This window comes from Pygoscelis adeliae, unplaced genomic scaffold, assembly GCF_000699105.1.
Source record: "Pygoscelis adeliae isolate BGI_AS28 unplaced genomic scaffold, ASM69910v1 Scaffold72, whole genome shotgun sequence".
Lineage (NCBI taxonomy): Eukaryota > Metazoa > Chordata > Aves > Sphenisciformes > Spheniscidae > Pygoscelis > Pygoscelis adeliae.
This window is the reverse complement of record NW_008824286.1, coordinates 4,288,693-4,300,736: the sequence shown is the minus strand read 5'-3', so window position 1 is coordinate 4,300,736 and position 12,044 is coordinate 4,288,693. Positions and strand designations below refer to the sequence as shown.

Sequence of the window (12,044 nt, the reverse complement as noted above, 5' to 3'; positions counted from 1 at the left end):
TGTCCTGTGGATTCTGAGCTCCTGTTCCTCCCTCCCCTGTCCCCCCCAAAATCCTTATCAACTGCAGAGGAAACTAGGAGATGCGCAGGGAGATTAGGAGATGCTACGCAGCTGCATCGCTCTGCGGGTCAGAGGAGAGGATGTGAGGAACCGCCCTTCCCTCCTCCATCCCACGCACCCATGTTACGGGCTGGAGCAGGGAGGCAAAGATCCTGCTCAGACATCACCCTGCTCCTACAGGGCACTGTGGACCTCTCCTGACCCAGACCTTGCTGCTCCACCAGCTTTAGCTTCACACAGGTGGCCTTCAAGAGGTCGCAAACATCCTCCCGATGCTAGAAGCAGAGGTAGCTGCGGGCTGGCAGCTGCCTATCCTGTATTGTCAGCACATCTCTCCTGCTTACTCTCAGCTGCAAGAAAATATGAGTTAAAAAAACCAAAGCTGATCCCCCAAGTGAGCGAAGCAGGATGCTGCTACCTCACAGCCTCTGCCCACAGCCCAGCACAGACCGGGGATGTAAAGGCTGGCAGTTTCCACGCTGCTGGTCTCAGCCTTCCCAGGAACAACTTCACGCTCAGACCCACCTGGCCTGAGCCACCTCCGTGCCAGCGCTGCCGCCGTGTCCACCAACACTGCTTGGCCCCATCGCAGCTGAGAAGGTGGCGTTGGATCCATCTCTACCTCTGGTGGGCTGCACAGCCTCGGGCAAAGCGCTCCAGCTCCTTCCCCAGCCTCTGCGGCACAGCCCCCTTGGTTGTACCCCTGGAGCCGTGGGAACGGGGAGAGCCCATCAGCCCAGAGCAAACTGGGCTCTGCTACAAACACCACACCAGTATGTCCATCCCAAAGCCAGACAAGGAACCACAACACCAAATAAAGCAAAGGAGAAGAGGTGGGACACCGATCCCGAAACGCGGTCACTTGTTGCAGTCACAGCCCAAGCCCCTGATGAAGCACCAGGAGCCCCCCAGTCCCCAGATCCTTCCACGTCCCACGAGCAGCCCTGCCTCCCGGGCACCTGCAGCCAACACCTCTCAACAGGAAGAGGGAGGAAGAGAGGCTTGGGAGAAAAGGGGGTAGGAGACATCCCCCAGTGCATCCTGCCCTAACGCCAGCTAATGGCCAGCAGTACATTAGCAGGGAACATCTCCACACACACCCCAGAGAGCCACACACCGGCTCTCCGCTCTCCCGGCTGGTTTCTCCCCTGAGGCTGTTTTGCTCCCAGCAGGGTCTTTGGCAGGGGAGTTTGCAGGGCACACAGGGGAGCTTGCTGGATGCAAAAAGCAAGCATTGCCCCGGTCCCACAGCCAGGCTCTCCTCCCTGAGCAGGTGAACTTCTCGTACGGGATGCTACGCTCCTGCTGGCTCTCCCAGTCTCCCCCAAGCTTTCTCCCATGTCAGTGGAAATGGAGCATCCCACGCAAGCTAGTCACTGGGGCTCCCTTCGCAGTCCAAGGAGGGATGGGCGCTTCAGTCCAGCCCTACACAAGTGCATGAGGTAGGTGGGAAGAAACTTCTTAGGAGACACATCTCTTCCGTGACTACTGGAGTGAGCACATCTGGCCCGTACCTCGTCTCTGGGGTAGCCAGCAGGGAACACCTCGGGAAGAGCAAAGAACAGGGAGAGCCCATTTGATATTTCCCCTCAGATACCCTCCCATCATCCAACACTTTGCCGTTTGGGAATTCTCTTAGAGGTTATCTTATCTGTCTACAGCAGGGTGCAGGCACCCAGTTTTAGGATAGCCAGTACGAGAAGGGGTGAACCCCAAGCAGCACAACTAGTCTGCAGAGTATGAAAGCAGAGTCACAGTTCATGGAGCAGAATTCACGCAGCTCAGTGCTGGGTCTGGGAAGCACGAACATCCCCCCTTGCTGGACGCCAGCGATCCCGGGGACGGGAACGACGTGTCACCCTGTCCCTACAGCATAGCCCTGCGAGGGCAGCGGTGGGGAGCCCATGGAGACAGGCAGCTAGATGGCAAACACCAAGTGAGGGCCCCAACAGTCCTTCTCCTGGGATGCTTGGGGGCTCCCTCTTGTCCTCCATGGAAATTTTGTCTGCGTGAAATTGTAGGGTTTTGTACCGGGATTTCTGGATTGTGCCAAATCCCAAGCTGGGCATGCAGGGCTGCTGGCTATATCCACTCCCACGTGCAAGGCTGGCACCCATGAGAGCCCTGGACTTGTTGCACCTTCACCATGCAGGACACGGGAGCACGTTTCCACCCCAAAAACAAGAGAGCAACTCCAGCTAGGGTAAAGCCCCAGTTTTGCTTGCACGGATGCTGCTCTCAGGAAGTCCGTGTCCCTTCCCCAGATGAAATAAGGCCGGCGGCAGCCTGCAGAGCCACCCTTCAGTCATCAGCCTGGTCTGTTTGAGAGGCACAAGCTTCCACTGACTCAAATGGAAAGGGGAAGCTCGGCACTGGTGCTTCTGGACAGGCGGTCTGTCTAGGGATGGCTCTGCAAACCACCCCAAGGTGACCTTTTTCCTGCGTGGCATCAAGGCCTCCCTCCCCCTCAGCCCTGCCTGGGCGAGCAATGTAATGACTTTACAGGAACACAATAAAACGGTGGGAGGATGGGGGAAGCTGAAGATCTGAGAGCCCAGCTCCTCCAGCCAGCCTCTCCCGCTCTCCCTCCCTCCCTCCCAGGCAGATGCGCAGTGGTAAGGAGATCTGAGAGGTACCGCAGAGGGCAGGGATGGATCGATGGGGGCACCCGACACAGCGCTGCGTCTTGGCACAGAGAGGGGCGAGATGCTCAAGAAAGCTGCTCCCTGCACAGGTGTTTCTCATCGAAGGGCCCAACAGGGAGCACTTCTGTGCAACATCCCTGCACCCCTCTCCTTGAGGTACAGGGTCGCTGATGTCCCCAGACTCTCAGCCAGCTGGAGGACTCCTACCCACTGCCAGCACTGCCTGGGAGGGGAAGGGGATGGGACCAAGCAGACTGGCAAAAAACAAGCAGGAAAGAAGGGCAGTCGTGGCAATCCAGCGGTTCCTGAATGCACGAGGCAGCCAAAGGCACAGCTCACCAGCTCACAGCATGACAGCCAGGAGCTTGGCAGGGCCAAGGAGGAAGCCCTGGCAGAGGTGGATCTGGGGACCTGGGTGTCCAACAGCAGCAAGCTCTCCTTGGAGCTCTTTGGAGATTTTTGCACCCAACATAGGTGCCTTCTTGACTCTTTCATGCCTGAGGAGTCATGCCCCACCACAAAGCAAATGGAGACAAGAGTGACCACACACCGTCCCCAGGACAGGACACAAAGGCAAGGCATGAAAACTGAAGGACAGAAAAGATTTGTCACACTGGCAGCAAATGCCAGTGATGTTCAGATGCCATGACTCATTTTCATCCATCCCACCAGTTGATGCAATCAAGTTTCCGTGACAGTGATTTAACAGCAAAGATGACTGCTGGCCAGGACATTCAATGGGCAGCAGGGAGACGGCTTGTTCTTGTCCCTACCAGGACTTGAGCTCTTCAGTGTCAGGGTAAAGTTGGGAAGAGAAGAATAGGATAAAGAGCCCATCTGCTGCTGAGCCATTGGAGGTCACCAGAACAGCCTGACCTCTTCCCCCACCATGCTCCACTCAAAAGCTGTTTTGAGACGGCAAGGACTGAGTATTCACTAAAGCACAGATGTGATTTCCAGATGTGTGCCCTCCCCTCGATCTCCCTGTGTGCCATTAATCTGCGGGAGAGGCCCCAGAGGGCTGTACCGGCTCCACCGATAACGCAGGGAGTAGCTGAGGCGCCTCCTCGTGTCACCTCCTCCTCCTCCTCGGACTCTCCATGTGAGTCCCTTCCACCCACCACACCGTGAACCAGAGAAAGAGGCAGAGTTACCAGAGCGGCTGCTGGTGAAATCAAACCTGCTCTGTCCCAAAGTGGTTAAAAATGGAAACAATGGATCTCCTCTTCCCTTTCCACCGGCTTTGCTCTATCTGCACTAGCCACGATGGGACCACTGATGGTGCTGGCTTCACCTTCCATTGCCAGGGCAAGAGTACGGTTGATAACCAGTCAATGGCATCTTCTTACAGCACCATCCAACTGAAGATCTCCAGGCACTGAGCAGATACTACCTAAGCCACGCACCGCCCTAGCAGGTGACATTATCTTCAGCTTACACGGGCGAAGCAGGAGCTCTTGGTGATGGTCTTCACACCAGGCTCCTCTACCACTTGCTTCTGTTTTCTTCTTAATGACCTCACCTGGGATTTATTTGGTCCCCATAACTGGAGACCTCCCTCCTGCTTGCACACCGATCTGCTCCATGGTTCATACCAAACCTAATGTGCCAATGCTCCACAATTTCATGCCCTCATCTCTAGGCCTTTTCATAGCATGCCCCAGAGCCTGAGCTGCTGGGGATTACAGGGACCATACTCCCACCAGCAGCAAGACCTTGAGAACAGGCTGACACAAGGCATTAAATGACGTATGAGACACCAAAGAGGGGGAAAAATAAATTAAAAAAAAAGATAAAAACAATTTCTGCTGCTTTGCTGGGATGTAGAGCCAAGTTGTGTCCCAGCAGAGCCAACTCCCTGCTGCCCAGCAAGCCTGGGGAGCCCAGCACTGCTTGGGGTCTGCTCTGCAACCCCGGACAGCTTTTTGGTCCTCCGAAGTTGAGGAGGGCTGTGAGCTGGCAAGGATTAGCAGGACAAGGACTGCAGGCTCGAAGGAGAGGGGGGTATCAAAAGTACCCCGGGATCCTGGCCAGAGGAACCAGAGGTGGATGGGTGACGCCTGTGGACAGGCGCTGGCAGAGGTACCCGAGCACGGCAGCTCAGAGAGACGAGGCAGCAGGCTCTGCTTCTGCTCTGATGCAGCCCAGGAGCACGAGAGCCTTGCCTTTCGCTCGCGCCGAGAAGGACCATGTCAGGGAGCGCCCAAATGCTCAGCAAACAACCTGAGCCTGCCACCACTCCACCTCTCTGCCAGCTGGAAAGCAGATTTATGGGGCGCAGATTTACAGGGCAGGGTGCCAAGGGGGTTAAAGTCCTCTTGGACATCCCATGCTCCCAACACGGCCGAGCCCCCACCCGCAGCCACCCCCATTATCTGACCTGGCTTACGGGCTGGGGACCGCACGTGCGGAGACACCCCCTAGAGATGGCGAGGAGGAGGGATGAAGGATGCACCGGCACACGCAGGAGGGATGTCCTTTAATCACCACATCACCCGGCACTTCTGGGAGCATGTAAACAGGAAAAAGACTCTCAAGCAGCTGCTCTACCCAGCATCCCTGCGGGGCACAGCCTGCCGCGACAGCCTTCCTTGATGTCCCCTCTCGGTGACAACGATTTCCAAGCCTGGCTGGTCTGGCCCTAGTCCGGATAGATGCTCAAATGGAGCAGGATGGGGCCTTGCACAGTGCAAGCCCGGGAGGAGAGGAGCAAGGCACACCGCAGAGTGAATCGGGGGAGCTCCGGCAGAGATGGAGAGCCGGACACTGCCGCGCTGGAGCAGCTCACGGTGTCAGGAGGCAGCAGAGCAGTCACAGCATCACTGCGTGCTGCCGAGAACGCAGCAGCCCTCCCACACCCATCCCTCCAGGCGCCACGATCCCGGCAGCGCAGCTGGACAGACCGCAGCACGGTGACCGTGCATCCAGCTCCTGGGTGATGGGCTTTGAAGCTAGAGGGAAAAGGCAACCCAAGGCAACCTCTGTCCCTGAGGACAGTTTACCCCTCAGGTTGCTCCCCCAAGGGCCACAGGGGGGAAGGCAGCAGTCCTGCACGCACCCCCGTACGGGTAAAGGCCGGTGGTGAGCAGAGAGGCTGAGCTGCAAACACGAGGCAGCACAGCTCTGAGCGTGATGATTTTGTGTGTCAAGGCAGAAAAAAAAAGTCACATTCCAAGAAAAATAAAATAAATGCGTTTGTAATGGCTTGGGGAGAAAAAACAACCCGTAAGGCACAGTCCTGCCCCTTCTGCCGTGGTTGTTAGCCATTTCATCCTCAAGGCCAGCAGACAAAGTCAGCTCAGCAAAGCATCCCGTTCATGGAAGCTCATGTGCTGGACCACGACCTTTGCCAGGACAACTTTAAAACGATGTGGGTTTGCCTGCCTGTGGGTGGCCAGGCATGCCCTGGGGCACCGTATTAACAGCACGAGAAGACATGATTGACCAAAACCTCAGAACCACAAGTGTTTGCACACAGAAGGTAGGAACTGCAGAGGGAAGCAAGAGAGGTCCGTTCCAGACTCTGGAAGGCTTTCCACGGCTCTCCAGCCAGCCCAATTCAGGACCCCAGCTTCAAATCGAGCTGAAGAGCCACCAGACCACACAGGCAGCAGAGATGGAGCTGAAAAGCAGTTTGAAAAATCACAGAGACTTTCAGAGTATAAGCTGTCAGCGTCGTAAAGCTCTGCTGACTTCTACAGATTTAGAGTTGCCAGCTTCTGCTAGAGACGCCAGCCCTTGGCCTTTTGGGTGCTCAGGGTGCTCCACAACCATGTGTCCTCCCGCCGCCTGATGTATCAAGGTGTTTGATATGTGATGGGGATATATCAAGAGGCAGCAAGGTGCCCAGAGATAAGGAGAGCTGGGACCGGAGGGATGAGCCCAGCACAGCCGTCGGGCAGAAGCAGATAGCCCTGCCTGCAGCTCCAAGTGCTGAGGGATCTTCAGAAAGGCAGAAAATTCTCAGAAATGAGGAAGTTTCTCATTTGAATCAACGTCAAAAAGCTTTTTCCATGTAAAATGGCTCTTTGTGCAACATAAAAATCCTCAAAACTTAAAGATTAAAACCGTTTCGAAGGAAAGCTTTCTCCAGCACTGCAGAACCCTTTCAGGAACGGCCGTTGTCACCATGTCCCCCTCCTGAGGGCTCTCCCCGGTCTGGGAGACACCCTCCCGTTGCTGCCTGATGTAATGCCTCCGGCAGAGAAACCACGCTCGGCGGAACAGATGAGCAGGGACGTCGGAGCAGAGGAAAAGCCGTGAGATCACCCAGCCACCCCCGTGCACGGCAGGATACAGTCACTGCGCAGAGGATGTGCTAGATATTAAACTGATCTCATGCACGATACTGGCAGGAGAGAGCCAGCAGCAGCAAACACCGCGACCGAGTGAGCCGACAAGCCTCACAGGTTTCTGTGAGCATCCCTGGCTGTCAGATACCTGCAGCTGTATGGAGAAAATGATTTGGTATCTGTTGAACACACAAACCTTTCTTCTTTCATCCTTCTCTACACAGGTATCCTTCCAGTTGCTCTATTTCAGCATCATCATCTACCACCCACTCTCCAAGCTTGTTTGGCAAAGGGGAAGAAAAGAGGATGGGTGTGTGTGTGTGTGTGTAACTTTCCAAAAGCATTGTAACGACTTCAAAATTTAAGCCCCACTGATTTCTGATTTCCACTGCCCTTAAACCTCAGAGCACACTAGAAAAGAAAAAAAGTCTTCTCCACTGACTTCAGACATTGCCTTTTATTGTATAACAAGGTTCAGCCGATGGTTTAAACTCAGAGCTGCACAGGGTTTTTGTGATCGAAGCCCCACACCTCCTCACCGCATGCTGCAAGCTCTTCCTGGATTCCCTGCACCCCTCCTTCATCGTGTGCTTTACGCCGGGTTCTACCGAACCTGCAACAGTTTGGGAACGGGGACGCAGCACAAGGGGCTCGCTGCAGCCCCAGCCAGGCCACCCGGCTCTGAGAAGCACTGTCACGCACCTCCGAACCCAAACCACCAGCCCAGCTTTCGGTTGACCAGCCATTTAGCAGAGACTGTCGCTGTTGGCCTCTTCATCTAACGAACTGTGGCCCACCAACGGTGCGGTCCTGCTGTATCTCTACAGCCACGCAGGACTGCCAATCACCATGCTCGACGCTGGGCTGATCTGGAAGAAGTCTCACAGCTTCTACCAGCCAGTTTCATGGCCTGGATGAGATGCTCAGCACAAACCATTTGCAACGCCGACCCCAGCAGGATCCCACTTTGGCAGAGACAGAGGAGATGGACACATGACCAAATGCACCCCACTTCCAGCAGCTTCAGAAGTTACCATCCACGGGCTGAGCTGCTGCAACTGGTCAGGGCAGGACACAAGCAGAAGCTTGTGCGATGTAGCCAAAACTGTAAGGCAGTCTCAACTGAGCACCGGTACTCACAGAGCTCCTGCTCCACTCCAAGTGTTGGCAAGTTTTACATCCTGGCCAGACTGCCCATCACGGTGCAGCGGTGTCACTTGGGTCACTTCCCAAGGGACACAACAGTCCCAGCGCTCTCTGGAGGGGAAGGTCACAGCCAAAGGGCAGCGCACGAGTTCCCAGGATCGCAAAAATTAAACGAAGGCTGCACCCCTGGGGCAACTCGGTGGTCAAGCCTGCTCCACCACACGCAACGCTTGGGGACGGGGACCTTAGCACTCCTCAGGGACGGGGACTTTAGCATCGACTCCCCCCCAGACTCCTGCTGAGACTGAAGGCAAGCCTTTTCTCCTCCATCTGCAATCTGCAAGATATGCAGAAGGTCACACGCCTGCTCGCAGTGGGCATCGCTAACAGCCAGCACATCTTCAGGATGTTCGCAGTGCACACCACTGTGATTAGATAACGGAGCTGAGCAAACGCTTCGCCGATAAGAATGACTACCCCCGCTGTGCAGGCAAGGGAGCTAAAACAAAGAGCAGTAAAAAGATCACAGATTGGGTTGGGCGCCTGCTGGCTCAGCTCGGAGGTGGGGCACGGTAAAAGTCCTGTACGAAATCCCACGACAAAACTGCCCCCGGAGATGGGAGGTGACGGCACCGAGCCCGCGAGTGCCCCTCTGGCAAAAAGGGCAAAGCCAGATGTTCGGATCCAGCTTACTCAGATGCTCCTCTCACCACACATGGTGTCCAGCCAACGCAGCTGCCTGCCTTCCTAGCAGGCAGGGAGAAAGCCAAGCCGTATCGCTTCTGCCCCGAAAAACCTGGAGCGCTCAGGCCCTCGGCGTAGCTGAGAAGTAATCAGTCCAGCACTACCCAAAACCTCTCCGGCACGTTTTAATTAGTGAGCTTAAAACCCATAAGCCAATACTTTCCACGTGGCTGGCTGGCAAACGAAGGAACCGGATGGATGGACAACGTGGGTGCAGGTACCACAGCGGAGCACAGGTCTCCCAGCCCGCTAACCTCTAGATGCTCTCGAGGTTGCAGAGAAGCTGTTGAGATGCCAAGGGAGGAGGTAATTTGTGACGTGTCTTACTACTGCGTGAGTAGGGGTCTTCTAACCTGTTCCTCCTGGAAGACGCTACCGAGAAGAGAAAGGAGATGACAAAGGGATGTAAAGCGAGGGAAGAGGCTGTTTCAGTTTGGAGGTGAAGGCAGAGTAGAGCTCGTTCGCCTTCCCCAGTTTAACACAAATACCCTAGTAAGCAGGAAGGGGACTGGTAACGACACAAGAAAAAAAAACCTTCACTCAAGACACTCCCATGGCAGAACTTCAGCAGGGGAAGCTTTAACTGTTACGACGGTCACAAGCCACGCTCCCACCTTCCCACACCAGCAATTTCTGCACCCACCTGCCCGAGGCACCTCGGGAGCGAGCTCCCCTCCTCCCAGCCCCTGCCCGCCGCGAGGGGCCGCATCCTGCAGCCGTGGGGTGGTGGAGCAGGAGGGGGCCCCGCCGGTGCAGGAGCCGTCCTGCACCCCAAGGGGATCCGACTCTGAAGTTTGTTTATCCTTGAAAGCCATTTCTGGCTTGCTTGCTTCTCGAGAGCTCCAGGCCCCTCAGCTTATTCAGATGGCCTCAAAAAAATAAAATTTAAAAAAAAAAAGCTGTGCCTCAGTGGACTAACGGAAGAGGCAGGTAGTTGGAAAGGATGAGGTGAGTAGGAGCCACCCTTCAGAGTCACTTTGTATTAATATTTTACAGTTCCTGCCTTTTCTTTTACACAGGCGACGGCTTTTCTCCACCTCCACGGGACTGAGCTCATTTCACTGAAAGCAAGAATGCAAGCAGGGTTTTTTTGAGGTGGGTTTTTTTTTTTCCTCCTCTCCCCTATAAAACAAACATCTGCTCCGAATTTTCAGCTCGCTCTCTAAGCAAACTCTCTGAATTTTCTGACGTCTTTCAAGGCAAACAGATCAATTAGAAGCTGGCCTATAACCCCCCAGCATGTGAAGTTATGAATGCAAGACCCTTTTATATTAAAAAAAGAATTACGTAACACAGGAAGTTTAAAAAAAAAGGCATAAAAGACAACTGACTCGAGGGATTAGCTCTACTTTGCTTTGGGTGATTAACAAAAACAATAGAAAATTATTAGAGCTCTTCCCATCGTAACAGCCAGGCCCTCTGCAGAGTTGATCAGCAAGAAAGTAATGCATTGGTAATTAGAGTTGGCTGAAACCCTTTTGGATAAAAATAAATATTAATTGGAGGAAAAAAAAAGACTTTTTTTTTTGCACAAACCAGGATTGCCTTTTGCACAGTTTGAGTTTTGAAGAAGTACAGGAGACGGAGGTGACCGCTTTTCAAAGCAAAAGGCTTCCCGCACAGACAAGTTTGCCCCCTCCTCCCTGTTCCTCAGCCGCTTCTGCTCATTGAGAGCCACGGCGCTCCGGAGCGAGCTGAAGAGCTTAACAAAGAGCGGGAGAAGGGTCCTTTCCGACAGAAGAGGTTCTTCAGCTGGGAGCCCAGCTGGCTGCAGCCCCTGCTCTGCCCGCTGCTGAGTCAGAGCTGCTCGCGGAGGGGAGGAGTAGGGGGGACACACGCTGACAATTAACACACAAGGTCACTCTTCATGCAGCGCTCACAAAGCGCTACACAAGGGTCACAAAGCAAGGGGACGAAGAGGGCTGTCACACCAGCGAGGGCTCCCCCCTCCCCTCGGCACCAACGTACCACGACCCCAACACCTCCCGGCTCACGGGCAGGAGGAAGGCAAGGCTGGGCAGTTTGATGGTGGCCAACAAGGCTGGCTGGTTGCCTGTCCATCTATAGCACGTGTGGTGATGCCACCCAAGCCATCAAACACAAGCTACTCCCCGGTCAGCATCCCTCCGGTCCAATCTCACCGCTGTTAAGAGGTGCTGTTCAACACTAAGGGCTTTGTCCTTACGTTGCCAAAAGCTCCTTCCAGAGGCCAGCTCAGGTCCCGCTCGCTTCAGTAAGTAACTCGAAATAAAAGGTGTCCCAGCACCTCCGAGCACAAGCAGCGTGGCCAGTGGAGCTGGCAGCCACACACCCGTTCGGTCAGGGAGAAAGCTGTCAGACCGACAGCACGCCGCTGCTCAGGCAGCGAAGGCACGGAGGATGGGGGTTTCCCCGAACCTTCCTCCAGGCGTGCTCCTCTCCAGCACTGGGGTGACCTGAAGCCTGCTCAGGCTCTGCTCCCCTGTAAGCTCCAGGTCAGCACGCCCCAGAAAGCCAAGCACCACCAAAACGTCGCTTTTCATGAAGGTGAAGGCAAACAATTGGTTGACTATTGCAACCACCCAGAGTTCAGAAGAGATCAGAAGTACTGACAGGCAAGCACCCACAGATCCTGAGGAGGCAGCAGCTCCATGACACCATCCACAGTGATGTTGAAGCTCTGAAAAGAGCAGCACCATGCTAAGGAACGATGACTGTAACTGTGCCCAGAAGCCCTCTCCTCCCAGCACACCGCAGCTTTAGCCCACGTGCCTGAGGCCACCTGGAGATGCACCAACTGACCCTCTGTCCCCTTGTGCACTGCCTACCACGCAGCAGGAGGCTTCCTGAGCTGCAGCCACGGGGGCTGTGCTCTTCCCAAGGGGGTCAGTAACGGAGCCGGGTCCCATTGCCCACCCCTCCTTGGGACAAATAGACATCTCGTTTCTGCAAAAACCCACCAGGTGCAGAAAAAGGAGCACAGATCCTCCATGCTGGGGTGTTCATACCTCTCCAAGACATGGCCATCTACACAGACGTGCCCTGAGTCTGAGACCTCCATATGTGACATACCGTGGATACTCACCTGTTCTGAAATGGATAAAAACCCAGGATCATTTCTACTTAGACAACTAACTTGTGTCCAGGGGGTTCTGAAGCTCCTTGCTGGTCTCCGTAT

At 55.0% G+C, this 12,044-nt stretch overlaps 1 protein-coding gene across 1 annotated transcript in view; it reads right to left on the bottom strand.

Annotated features, from left to right (window-relative positions):
• PLCG1 (phospholipase C, gamma 1) overlaps positions 1-9,702 on the bottom strand; it is a 44,322-nt gene extending 34,620 nt beyond the window's left edge. Inside the window, exon 1 of the mRNA XM_009318700.1 lies at positions 9,531-9,702. Within this exon, the coding sequence (XP_009316975.1) occupies positions 9,531-9,702 (172 nt within the window). The remainder of the gene's footprint in view (positions 1-9,530) is intronic.
• Positions 9,703-12,044: the final 2,342 nt, after the last annotated feature.